The sequence below is a fragment of the Mobula hypostoma genome, chromosome 2, assembly GCF_963921235.1.
Source record: "Mobula hypostoma chromosome 2, sMobHyp1.1, whole genome shotgun sequence".
NCBI lineage: Eukaryota > Metazoa > Chordata > Chondrichthyes > Myliobatiformes > Myliobatidae > Mobula > Mobula hypostoma.
The window spans coordinates 219,016,572-219,030,865 of NC_086098.1; the positions used below are offsets into that span (position 1 = coordinate 219,016,572).

The following is a 14,294-nucleotide window of genomic DNA, read 5'->3' on the forward strand; positions in this document are numbered from 1 at the left end:
AACACATCCAACCACTGACCCACCCTACCATCACTACATTATCATTTCCGGTCCATCACCTTATGTACAGACATTCCTGTGCCTTGTATCACTTTATGGACAGGCAATCAATCCAAGTACATAAGCTATCTCATGTATTTATATTTATTGTGTTTTATTATTATTACATTCTTTAGCTTATTGTGTTTTTTTAAGCTGCATCTGATCCAGGGTAACAATTATTGTGTTCTCCTTTACACTTGTTCTGAAAACAACATTAAACAATCTTGAATCTTCAATCTTGAACCTTGTCTGCAAAGCACGATCCTCCACTGGTTCAGTGAGAGAAGAGGCAAGCAGGTGAAAAATGCAACAGAAACCTGAACTGCATAGTTAGCAGAATATTTGCAGGTTATGAATTACAGGCCACAACTAATCATTATCCCTTCAGATGGAGTAGCAGAAATATCTGAATATATTTCTTGATAGAATGAGATAGCATCATACTATCATTCTTGTCTGTCGGCAAAACAGGTTGGGCAACATTTGCCAGGCTAATTACAGGCAGAGACAGCATGCGGGAATTTTGCAACCAATCACATCATGTCAACAGTATAAATTCCAGTGCAAATTTGCCTAGAATCATGAAACTGAAGGAGCAGCGGAAAGCAGGATTACTTCATTGATAGGAGCATGGCAGCATGTGAGTCGCTATAATACTTTTTGTTTAAGGGGTGAGCAGCTGCAGAGTTGGGTGGGTAGCACCCAAGTGGAAAGATTTGATTAAAGTAAGTTCATTGTTCAAATTAAATTTATTATCAAAGTACATACAAGACTGTAAATGTCTTAGGCATATATGCATAGCCAGGGTGTCTTGGACCTTTGCACAGTACTGTATTTGGTCAATATGGAGCAGAGAAGGAGTTTGTAAATCTGGCAGGAGCAAAAGATGTTGGAAATGGCAAGGATGGAGTGCCTTAGGAAGGGTGTGGGGCAGGTGGCAGGAGAGTGCCAGGGGCGAGTGTGACACGGGTGTAGACATACCCAGTCCTAATACATCAGGCCAGACCTTTCGATTCCAAATAACTGTTAATTGATCATTAGAGATTGCCTCTCTAGTGCTTTCCGCTCCCTCCCCTCTCCCTTCCCATTTTCTCAACCATGATTCCCCCTTTCCCTATCCCCTTCCCATTCTCAGTCCACAATAGAGACCCATATCAGAATCAGGTTTAACACCACTCACCTATGTCATAAATTTTTCTTTTTGTGGCAGCAGTACAGAGCAAATACTACCCTAGCTAAATACAGGTGCCTAAGACCTTCGCACAGTATTGAATTCACCATATACTACCCTGAGATTTGCTTTCTTGCGAGCATTCACAGTAATTGCATGAAACACAATGGAATTAATAAAAGACTGCCTCCAACAGGACAAACAACTGTGCTAAAGACAACAACCTGTGTAAATGCAAAGTGAAAAATATCATAATTGTAAATAACTATGCAATAAATATTGAGAACATGAGATGAAGAGTCCTTGAAAGTGATTCGATAGGTTGTGAGAACGGTTCAGCGATAGGGCGAGTGCAGTTGAGTGAAGCTATCCCCTTTGGTTCAAGAGCCTAATGGTTGAGGGGTATGAGTCCTGAGGCTCCTGTACCTCCTTCTTGATGGCAGTAGTGCAAAGAGAGCATGACCTGGGTGGTGGGGGCCCTGATGATGGTTGCTGCTTTCCTGCAACAGCGCTCCACATAAATGTGTTCCGTGGACGGGAGGGCTTTGCCCGCAATGGACTGGGTCATGTCCACTGCCTTTTTATATGTTTTGTAATTATTTTTTATAATGTAGTTAACAACTTCATGCGAGTTTTAGAGAGATTGCTATGTTTAAAGCCATATTTTTTAAAGAATAAATTTGTAAATGTGCCTGTATTCAAAACATGTAAGAAGAGCAGACTTTTATTTTCAACTTTTCTTTTGACTTACTGTGTTGGAAGTTGTATCTGGAAAATACAGACATGTTATTGCAGACCCAACTGCCTCATGTAAAAAGAGCACATTCAGCTCTTTCTCCTGGACCTATTTTTAAAGATATTCATAATTCCATCCCACCAGCACTTCCTTCATAACATATTAGCCTTTATTTTCCATATGAATTCGATTTTCAGTCACTACTTCTGAAAGGCAGCTCGAGCAAATGGGTTGTCTCTGAAACATTCAGATAGTAAATTCATGCCTTCTTACAGTCATCACCGATTAGTGCAATTTCCATGTAGCCCGTCTTATTTTGAATGAAGTCCTCCATTATTTCTGGTACATCCTAATCTAATGATTATCTGTGCAAAGCCCTTCAATGAAATAGATGCTGCATCAGCATCAGGTACAAACAAGGTAATTTTCCTGTTCGCTTTTATGCACAATAGGAGGAGAAACAGTCCATGGACGTTATCAAAAGAAATGTGTTATCAAGTAATATCAAATGATCATAATGTGATATAAAGAGTCCAGGAGTGGCATGTTCCTGTTATGATGAAGGGTAAACTTGGCAAATTAAAGGAACCTTGGCTGACAATAGATATTGAGGTTCTGCTCAGGGAAGTTTAGGAGGTCATTTTTGAGTGAGTTTCTTGAAGACGATAAAAAGATAAAGAATATTCTTCAGAGGCAAATTAAAATGGCAAAGAGGTGGTACGAATAGATCTGACAGGTAAGTTCAAGAAAATCCCAAAGAAATTCCATAGGCTATATTAAGAGTGAAGGGGTGGCTACTGAGAGAGTAGGTCTACTTAGAGATCAGCGGTCCTGAGCCGGAGGAAATGGGTGGGAGTTTTAATAAATATTCCCCCTCAGGGTTTAGCAAGGAGAAAACCATGACTGCTCAAAAACTACCGGAAACAATTGGAGATGTTTTGCAGAACTTCCACATTACTAGGGAGAAGCTATTTGCAAGTTTACAATGTGTTATGTTCGATAAATTCCTAGGACCTTACCAAGTGCATCATTGGATTTTGTATCAGGTTAGAGAAGTTCAGGAGGCCTTTATAGAAATACCTGCTTCACTGTTAGCTAGTGGTGACTGAAAGGCAGCTAATATTGTTCTGTTGTTTAACCAGGGAGCAGAAGGCTGGTCAGCATGACATCAGTAGTGGGGAAGTTACTGGAGGAAATTCTGCAGAACAGGATGAGAACCAGTCAGCATGACTCTACATGAAAAGTCATGCTTTATTAAGATTTTAGAATTTTTTGAGGAAGTAACTAAAAAGGTAGATGAGGGTAGAACAGTGAATGCTGCTCATTTGTGGCCAAGTCCCACATGGTAGGCTGGTCTAGCAAATTAGTTCCTTTGGAATACAGGGAGCACTAGTTACACGGATTCAAAATTTTCTCAGAGGTAGGAGGAAGAGGGTGGTGGTTGAAGGTTGTTTCTTGGAATGAAGGCAAACTGATAACTAATGGTGTACTGTACTGCAGGGGTCAGTGTCAGAACCTTGTTACTTGTTTTTTTATGTAAATGACCTGGAGGTGAATGCACAATGCCTGATCAGTAAATTTGCAGGTGACACAAAATTATGAGGAGTTGCTGATAATGAAGAGGGATTTAAATTAGTTAGGGAGGTGGGCCAAGGTATGGCAAAGGGATTTTAACAGAGGTAAGTGTGAGGTGATGCATTTTAGAAAGTCAAAGCAGCGTAGTATTTATGTTATGAACTTCAGCACACTAGGATATGTAATGGAACAGCAGAACCCTGGAGAACAAACACATATAGTTGATTGAAATCAGTGTCACAGATAGAGAGTGTGGTGAAAAAGGTGTTTAGCACATTGAAGTCATAGCACTGCGCACTGGAATTTGGATTTTATGTTGCCATTGTCTAAGTTGTTGAAAAGGCTGTACTGTGTACAGCTTTGATCACCATGTCAGGAAACATGAGGTTAAACTGGAAGAGTAAGGTAAGATTTATGAGCTTGTTACAAGGACTAGAACGTGGCAGTCTTTTCCCCAGGGGAGGGCATAGATTTAGGGTGAGAGGAGAAAGACTTAAAAGGGATCTGAGGGGCAACTTTTTCACACAAGGGTACTGAGTATGTGGGATGAGCAGTCAGTGGAAGTGGTTGAGGCAGATTCAATAGTATCACTTAAGAAACACTTGGATAGGTACATGGAAGGCTGGGGCTCAGAGGTATGGGGGCTGGACACAGTAAATTGGGACTAGCACGGTAGTCTGCATGGACCCATGGGCCTAAAATACCTGCATCCATGGTGTATTTCTCTCTGAATCCATGACTGGTGTTCACTCAAAATTCCTCCTCCTTTTTGAAGGAAGTGTGAAGGGGTACAACTGACTAATGTCAAACGATGTCAGTTCAACAACTATCCCTTTATAATGCTGTTGGTTTTGGACTGGGGCAGCCAATCTAAGGTGCAGTTGCTAGCACTCCTGTGTGAAATTCATCATCAAAGTCCGGCTGACCAGTATTTGGCCTAATATTTTGTCTCCCATTTTTGGGCAGAGAACGCATTAAACCTGTTGCACATTTCACATTCATTATGCTCTAAGTAAGAGCAACTGCAGTCCATCTCCGCACGCCACTACCATTACCATTAAACTTAATGCAAAGTTTGCAGATTTGCTTTATTGGTTTGCGATCCGCCATCATATCAAGTCATTCACTTCTGCCGCTTTTCATAAGGAAAGCATCTTCATGAAAATTTCCTCAATCTACAGAGGCCTAACCAGAAGGAAATTGACTTTTGTGTGATTTTCCGAGGTTCTAGAAGGTGCTAACAGCACCTATTTCATGATTCAGACATCAGAGGCTCAAAAACTGCTGTAAGAGATTGCACATAAAAGCTGACTGCAAAGGTCCACTTGAATAATGCCTTCATGGACAGGAGCATGCAGACACATGCATGAGAGTTCCGCCTATGAGCTGCATTCAAATTTGCTGCGACTCAATCTACTGGAATGGAGACCTAAAAAGATACTTGTGATATACTTTAATGCCCTATGTTCAGGCACATCTCATGATGTTGTCACCTTGTCAAAGCTCTTTAACCTCCTTTCCACAAAACTGGCAGCAAAGACTTATGGTTTCTTAATGTTGCAGAATATTGTGACGCTCTGGTGAGGGGGTGGGGGTGCGGTCGACAGCCCACCCCTGCATTTCTAATTACTAGTATTGTTTACTGTTCTTGTGTTAAAATGCTTGTGTTCAAATACAACAGTTTTCGTCAAAACTGTCCAACACATCATCAGCAATAGACTATCCATCATCAAGGATATATGTACAGAAAGGTGCTGGAAAAGGATCCCTCATGGACTGTCTGTCCCTCTCCCATCAGGGAGAAGGATACATAGCATTCACAGGAGGACCACCAGATTTAGAAACAGTTACTTTCCCCAAGCAGTAAGACTGTTGAACACATCCACCCACTGACCCACCCTACCATCACTACATTATCATTTCCGGTCCATCACCTTATGTACATTCATTCCTGTGCCTTGTGTCACTTTATGGACAGGCAATCAATCCAAGTACATAAGCTATCTCATGTATTTATATTTATTGTGTTTTATTATTATTACATTCTTTAGCTTATTGTGTTTTTTAAGCTGCATCTGATCCAGTGTAACAATTATTTTGTTCTCCTTTACACTTGTTCTGAAAATGACATTAAACCATCTTGAATCTTGAGCCTTGTCTGTAAAGCGTGAGACCCCACTGGTTCAGTGAGAGCAGGTGAAAAATGCAATTAGAAACCTGAACTGCATAGTTAGCAGCATATTTGCAGACAATGAATTACAGGCCACAACTAATCATTATCCATTCAGATGGAGTAGCAGAAATATCTGAATACCTTTCTTGATAGAATGAGATAGCATCATACTATCATTCTTGTCTGTCGGCAAGACAGGTTGGGCAACATTTGGCCAGGCTAATAACAGGCAGAGACAGCATGCGGGTATCTTGCAACCAATCACATCATGTCAACAGTATAAATTCGAGTGCAAATTTGCCTAGAATCAGTGAAACTGAAGGATAACTTCATTGACAGGAGCATGGCAGCACGTGAGTCGCTATAACACTTTTTGTTTAAGGGGTGAGCAGCTGCAGAGGTGGCTGGGTAGCACAGAACCGGAAAGATTTGCTTAAAATAAATTCAATGTTCAAATTAAATTTATTATCAAAGTACATACATGACTGTGTAAATGTCTTGGGCACATATGCATAGCTAGGGTGTCTTGAACCTTTGCACAGTACTGTATTTGGTCAATATGGAGCAGAGAGCGAGTTTGTAAATCTGGCAGGAGCAAAAGATGTTGGGAATGGCAAGGATGGAGTGCCGTAGGAAGGGTGTGGGACAGGTGGCAGGAGAATGCCAGGGCTGGGTGTGACACGGGTGTAGACATACCCGGTCCTGAGACACCAGGCCAGATCTTTCGATTCCAAATAATTGCTTGATTGATCATTAGAGATAGCCTCTCTGGTGCTTTCCGCTCCCTCCCCTCTCCCTTCCCATTTTCTCAACCATGATTCCCCCTCTCCCTACCCCCTTCCCATTCTCAGTCCACAATAGAGACCCGTATCAAAATAGGTTTAACATCACTCACATCCTATGTCATGATGTTTTCTTTTTGTGGCACCCTAACTGTAACCGGGGTTGATGGTCACCTCCCTCGTCGGTGTGAGACTGGGTGGGGTTCACTCTCCGGGTCATGGTCCATGGTCTGTTTTGTGTCTATCACAATAAAACAGTTGTTGAGTTCAATGAGCTTCCTCGTGTGTTATTATGAACCAAATGCTTACACTGGTGTCAGGAGTGGGATGCGAGATCGACGACGAGATTGAAGAGCTACGATGGCGGATAGAGTGCCTTAAGACCTGGGTAATAAGACAAGGGACCGAGCAGTATGCCTCCCCCGCACCCACGGGCAGGGCCCATGAAGACGAGACCCAGAGGGAGGACCTGGGAACTGAGCATCGTGACTTCCCAGGGAGTCCCGACGGAGCGAGCATACCCAGGTCCCCTAAACCAGGGGACAGAGCAGAGCGCATCACTCGCCTCAGTACCCACCTGCACCGGGGAACCCAAGATGCCGTAGCCATGGGAGGATGGGCACCATGGCAGACGCCATTGCCGCAAGAAGATCAAAGTGCCTCGACGATTTGTGCCTCGAGGTCTATCCTGAAGCTCCCTAGATACAATGACACCAGCCGCCTGGAGCCTTATCTAGCACAAGACAAACTTACTGCATGGCACAACAGATGGTGACCCACCAAGACAGCGGTGTACCTCGCCCTGGCACTGGAGGGAGATGCCTTGTGGGCCCTCCTCGACCTAACGCCAGTGGAGCAGCGTGACTACAGGACCCTCATAGTGGCGTTGGAATAGTTTTTCGAGCAGAGGCCATTGGCAGAAGCCATGAGGGAAGAACTGTGCATCAAACAGCGCCGTATGGGAGAAAGTCAGGGGGCATCGGCAGCTGATCTTCACCACTGTGCTTGGCATGACTAGTTCGCTCCTGCAGCCCAGGAAGAGCTTGCTCTTTGTAAAGGCGTTGACGGTGGGGCGCCTTTGCCAGCAGGTTCACCTGGCATTACCATCATCGCTGGGTAGGGCGGAGAGGGAAGAAGCAATTTTAGACCCTCAAGGTGTTCGAACATCGACCCTTACGCAGCGAGCCTGGGCTTGTGTCACCAAGGCAGAGGAGGAAACTGTCGAGGAGGAGCCCTTGAGACAGGTCTGACCAGCGCGACTCTGACCCTGCCGATGGCTATGAAATTATCTCTGCTACCAGTGCCATTTGGGCAAAGAGCAAGGCTTATACGTGGACTGCGCGGTGGAGGGCATCAGATGGCATGCGTTGGTGGACACGGGGTCAACCATCCCCATCATCTGTCCCAGTGTTCTCCCCAACACGGAACTGCTGTGGACAATGACAGCAGTCCAGCTGGCTACATTCTCTGGTGACTGTGAGGCGATGAGAAGGAAGAGATGGCTGCGCATCGTAGTGGGGAGAAACACAGTGGAGCACGAGGTGTGGCTCGCCGACATCCGAGAGCCCAGCATCATTGGGTAGGACCTGCTGTCCCACTGGGGGGCCCGTGTAAGTGTGTCGGGGGCAACAGTCTACCTCGGTGCCGAAGCCGTGGCTCTCCAGCAGGGCGGCTCCAGGAAGCGGTCCCAATGGGAGCCGCGACCACCGTCAGTTTCACAGCAGCCCGCGGCAGTGCAACACACCCGGCGGTAGCCCAACACAGCACAGCTGAATCATGGGCAAGCCACAGTGACAGTGCATCAGGTGGCAGCCAGTGACCACCTCCCCAGCACAGTCAGCAGCTGCACAGAGATTCTGTGCTGGCCTAGGTAAGGGGATGGCTGACTGTGAGACGGCAGCCAGAGTGGGCAGAGGTCTCCCCCCGGACCCAGAGACCCAAGTCCTATACTCGCAGTGGGGAACGCTAGAGGTCCATGACAGGTCGCTCTTCGGGCAGTGACAGTTGTCCCATGCTGACAGACATCTCTTGCAGCTGGCGGTCCCACGGTGCTGTGGTCGGTGCAGGGGCTGGTGGGGCTGGCCATTTCGGAGTTGCAAAGACGTTGGGCAGGCTGCGTGAAAGCTTCTACTGGCCTGAGTACAAGCAGGACATGGAGCTGTTTGTGCACTGCTGTAACACTTGCAAGTCCCAGAAGGGTCTGGGCCGCCAGTCTGGGGTGCCAATGCAGCAGTACATGGTGGGGGCCCCAGGCGAGATGACTGCAACTAGCAGGGCACTGTCTACGCCACCCCGAGCTACCTGCCAGCCTAGTCATCATATGGGAGCCCAAGCATGGGAGGATGAACCCCGGGCACCCTCCCAATATTATGGTCAACACTCTCCTAGAAGACAGCGGTGCGGTGAATGTAGATGAACTGAACACACCGATGAGGGAGAGGGAGAAGTGGAGAGTCCGTTATTGTGCCCGACGCCGGCCTCCTAGGCCTGAGTCGACGTTGTAGTAGTAGCCCCTCCTGGGAGAAAGGACTATCCCCCAGGCTTGGAAGCCACTGGAAGGGACCGGGAGAGGTGCTCAACCTCTTTAATGTGGTATATCGGGTGCAGTTCCCTGAGTGGTGGAAGGCAGACGTGCTGCACGGGGACCGGCGGGGGCAGTATGACGCTCTGGGAAGGGATGTGGTCGTCAACCCACCCCTGCATTTCTAATAACTAGCACTATTTATTGTTCTCATGTTAAAATGCTTTTGTGGGATTATGGTGGGAAGTTCCAGTTCATTTATTGTTACATTTTAGCTTGGGTTATACAGTTATTCGCCTGTGTATTTGTGGGTCACCCTGTCACCTCCGTCTATGTGAGACTGGTTAGGTTCTCTCTTCAGGTCATAGTGCCCGGGCTGTTTTGTGTTTATCACAATAAAATGGTTGTTGAGTTTAACGAGCTTCGTTGTCTGATATTATGGACCAAATGCTCACCGCAATACGTTAAGCCACTGAATCTAGTTACAAATTAAGGGGCAGCACTTTCATTATAAGCCACATCAAGTGCGTATCATCAGCCTATAATATTGTATCGAAATACTGGTGAGATAAATGATGTTTTTGTTTATGTATATGTAAGGCTACAGTAACATTAGGCAATGATGTGGTGCTAGTGGGGTGAAAGTGGGTTTTGTACCAGGCCATAGCAATTTATAAAATACTTTGTACATACTAGAGACAGAGTTTAGCATATACATGTTTGCTGATCATACAGAACAAGACTGAACTTATGTTTGAGGAGGACACTAAAGGGATATAGACGGTTCAGGTGTTTGGCAGAAGGTGGCAGAGTAAGAATAACAGCTGATTAATTTTCTGAAGTTCGTGATGTAATGGGTCTTGCTTGCTTTGGGAAAAATGTGATTCAAGTGTAGATTTTTTTTTGTTAACAGAATACACATGAATCACAACTGATTCATTCAATAAAATGGATATGTTTAATTGTCATATCCAATAGAGTGAATGCACTTCTGTAAACTTACACCAGGAGCATTATCAAGTTACTACCTGAGTGTACACATCTGTTTGTTTCAGCCATTCCTGCAGAAGAATCCTCCCTTATTGTACAATAAACTGAAAAGGAAATGGGTTGATTCGATCTGTCAGCACACCCACATTCAAAAAGATGACAATAGAAGAACTTCCTGTAGATGCAGTAGTCTCGGGATTAATAATTCTATCATTACGTCACCCAAAAGTACCACTCCTTTCAATACAAAAAAATCTAAGATATTGCACAATTAGAGGTGTGAAGAACCTTCCATACATCAAATAAGACAACTACACCACATAATCACTCTCAGAGATGTTCGTAACTGCTTCTTTCTTACTTCCACCATTCTACGAGGAAGCACTTCCGTTGAGCACTAACATTGTGTGATGACAAATCTTTAGTCCATAACTAGTGAATCCCCAAATATTTAACATCAAATTGTACAGTATTTTCTCCTTGAAAGGTAAAATGGAATATGTTGTAGTTCACTCTAATCTTATCTGTTTAATTTCCTTCTGGTGTGGATTCTGTTACAGTTGCTGATTTTCACTGTGAGAAGAACAACCGGCAGCACAGGACCGATGAGATCACCACCGAGCGACTGATCATCAGGAGAGGACAAACCTTCCAAATCTCTGTGCATGCGAACAAGGATGAAAGTATCATAGACCACAACAATGTTTTGTTCACTGCTGAGACAGGTAGTTAGTCATCAATAAAATAGGGAGGGTTGCAATTTAAGATAAAAGCAATGTATGAATTTTAATAAGGTATTTCTGTAACAAAAGTAGTACACAGCAAATTCAACTGAAAAAGAAGTGCATGTTTTAGTTTCTTGTTATAAGTTGTAGTAAGAATTCATTTAGGGGTTAAATACTCTTCAGAAAGGAAGCAGAAACCACATATTCACATAAATCTGAAATACTTTATCTAAAATAGCCTGCAATATCAGCCCTCACTCCTTGAATGAGACTAAACTATGGGAAATGTTGCTGTCACATCATTCTATGTTTGTTCAGTAAGGATGTTAGAAGATAAAACATACAACAGAGTACAGCACAGTACAAGCCTTTCAGCCCACAATTTTATGCTAACACTAACCTACTCTAAGATCAATCTAACCCTTCCCAGATAACCCTCCATTCTTATGTCATCCATATGCTTATCTAAGATTCTCTTAAATGTCCCTAATGTATCTGCCTCCATTACCACCCTGACAGTGTGTTACATGCACCTGTCTCTGACCGCACCCCCCCCCCCATATATTCGTCACAACACCTTAAAGTTATGACCCTTTGAATTAACCAGCTCCACTCTGGGAAGCAGCTATCCAAAGTTCAAAGTTCATCATACATTTATTATCGAAGTATGTCTACGTTTTACAACTTTGAGATTCATTTCCTTGCACGCAGCCACAAAAAAAGAAATCCAATGTAACTCATAAAAAAGACCATCAAGACCATCAATGTGCAGAGAAAATAAAACAAATCATGCAAACAATAGAAGTTAGCAAATCACATTCACAACTGAAGTTCACAAAAATGAGTCCATAGACATGAAGCCAGGCATCACTGCAGCTCATTCAGGAGCAGGCCACAGCCTTAGTTCAGCCTCTGGGAGCAGCCAGCTGAATTGACCCATCTCTCACTTCTGGCCCCAACATCCTGACCTTTTCAATCTGGTCTGGTGCTTAAATTGTCTGGGTCGTTCCTTGCTCTTAGACATGGACCCTGACACTTCGATATGTTCTCAGACCAGTGCCTCGCTGCTTTGATCTATGTCTCTTATCATATTGTACATCTCCACCAAGTCACCTCTCATCTCCCTTCCCTCCAAAGAGAAAAGCCTTCGCTTGTTCAAGGGACTATCTCATCACACATACTTTCTAATCCAGGCATCATCCTGGTAAATCTCCTCTGCACCCTCTCTAAAGCTGTCACATCCTTTCCTTAATGATGGGGAGAGAATTCAAAATGCAAAGATGCAAAGGGACTTGGGAGTCCTTGTGCAAGATACCCTAAAGGTTAACCTCTAGGTTGAGTCAGTTGTGAAGAAGGCGAATACAATGTTGGCATTCATTTCTGGAGGTATAGAATATAAGAGCAGGGATGTGATGTTGAAGCTCCCCAAGGCACTCGTGAGACCACACTTGGAGTATTGTGTGTAGTTTTAAGCTCCTTATTTTAGAAAGGATATACTGACATTGGAAAGGGTTCAGAGAAGATTCACGAGACTGATTCCAGGAATGAAAGGGTTACCATATGAGGAACATCAGGCAGCTCTTGAGCTGTATTCCCTGGAGTTCAGGAGAAAGAGGAGGGATCTCAGAGAAACATTCAGGATGTTAAAAGGCCTGAACAGATTAGATATGGCAATGTTATTTCTCATGGTAGGGGATTCTAGGACAAGAGGGCATGACTTCAGGATTGAAGGACATCCCTTTAGAACTAAGATGTGGAGGAATTATTTTAGTCAGAGGGTGGTAAATCTGTGGAATTTGCTGCACGAGCAGCTGTGGAGGCCAAGTCACTGGGTATATTTAAGGCAGAGATAGATAGGTTCCTGATTAGCCAGCACATCAAATGGTATGGGGTGAAAGTAGGGGAGCAGGGATGACTGAAAGAATTGGATCAGTCCACGTTTGAATGGCCAAGCAGATTCGATAGGCCAAATGGCCTACTTCTGCTCCTATATCTTATGGTCTTAATGAGGTGACCAGAACTAAACACAACACACCAAGTGCAGTCCATCTAGAGTTTTATAGAGCTGAAACATGGATCTTGCACTCAATCCCCCCACTAATGAAGGCCAACACATTATACCATCCTATCATCTCATGCAGCATCTTTCAGGGACCTATGGACATGGACCCCAAGATCCCCCTCTACCTCTGCTCTGCTCGGAATCCCGAAATTAACCCTGTAAAGACATGCAGGTGAAGTTCTGCCTCAATTGGAAGGACTGTTTGGGGCCCTGAATGGTGGTGAGGGAGGAAATGAATGGGCAGGTGCAACACCTGTCGCGCTTGCAGGGATAAGTATCAGGAGGAAGATCAGTGGGGAGTGATGAATGGGAAAAGAAATCTCAGAGACAACGATCCCCATGGAAAGCAGAGAGTGAAGGTGTGTTGAGAAAGATGTGTTTAGTGATAGGATTCCATTGAAGATCGTGGAGGTTAGAGAATTTTCACATACTGACATGTCAGTCCATGGCCTCCTCTACTGCCGTGAGAAAGCAGCTCTCAGGCTGGAGGAGCAACACCTCATATTCAATATGAGGCTCCAGGCTGATGGCATGAACTTTGGTTTCTCTAACTTCCCCTAATTTTGCCCCCCACCTTCCATTCCCCATTCTGGCTCCCTTCTTGCACTCTTTTTCTCCTCACCTGCCTATTAGCTACCGCTGGTACCCCTCTTCCTACTCTTTCACCCATGGTCCACTCTCCTCTCTTATTAGATTCCTTCTTCTTCACCCCTTTACCTTCTCCACCTATCATCCTCAAACTTCTCTCTTCATTAACTTTCCCCTCCCTCTGACTTTCCCCCTCATCCAGCTTCACCTATTACCTGCCAACTCATACTCCTTCCCCTCTGCCCACTTTCTTATTCTGGCTTCTTCCCCCTTTCCAGTCCTGATGAAAGGTCTCAGCCCAAAATATCCACTATTTAGTTCTTTGCATAAATGTTCCTTGACCTGTTGAGTTCCTCTAGCATTTTGTGTGTGTTGTAGTCTGACTAAATGTTGAATTAACTTTTTTTTCTTATCCTTTGTTAGGGCCAAAACCTGTAGAAGTATCTGGAACAAAAGCCGTGTTTCAGATAAGTTCAATTAATCCAAGACAGTGGAGTGGAGCCATTGTTTCCAACACTGGAACCATGTTGGTCCTAACTGTATTCCCACCACCAAGTGCCAAGATTGGACGATATACTTTAGTACTCCTGAGGCCTAAAGGATCTCAGATGATGAGGTACAAACTAGGAGAGTTCATACTACTTTTCAACCCGTGGTGTAAAGGTATGTATAATTTTAATGCTGTAACTTATGGAGTTCAAAGCAGGTAGTTTACTGGAGAGGGCTGCTACTACACCAATATTATGTAACTCATGAAAACTTTGATGAGCTACTGGCAATTTGTAGCGTTGCCACAAGTAGCTGCTTCCAATTGCAAAAATTCATCAAGACATATAGGAATTCCAATCATGGAACATGCTTTAAATATTCTAAGTGGAATTTCTTTTCCCAGAGAATGGCAAAACAATAGAAATTGTTTGCATATGGAG

The 14,294-nt window shown here is 44.2% G+C and overlaps 1 protein-coding gene across 3 annotated transcripts in view; it reads left to right on the forward strand.

Moving 5' to 3' along the window:
* Nucleotides 1-646: 646 nt before the first annotated feature.
* The window catches only part of LOC134336848 (protein-glutamine gamma-glutamyltransferase 2-like), a 72,063-nt gene continuing 58,415 nt past the window's right edge, over nucleotides 647-14,294 (forward strand). For 2 of the 3 annotated variants that reach the window (XM_063031431.1, XM_063031448.1), the window contains exons 1-3: nucleotides 647-682; nucleotides 10,551-10,715; nucleotides 13,789-14,028. In XM_063031431.1, coding sequence (XP_062887501.1) covers nucleotides 673-682; nucleotides 10,551-10,715; nucleotides 13,789-14,028 — 415 coding nt within the window. In that variant the 5' untranslated portion in view covers nucleotides 647-672. Of the gene's footprint in view, nucleotides 683-5,987; nucleotides 6,051-10,550; nucleotides 10,716-13,788; nucleotides 14,029-14,294 lie in introns of those variants that run through there. The other variant, XM_063031439.1, reaches the window with a different exon arrangement.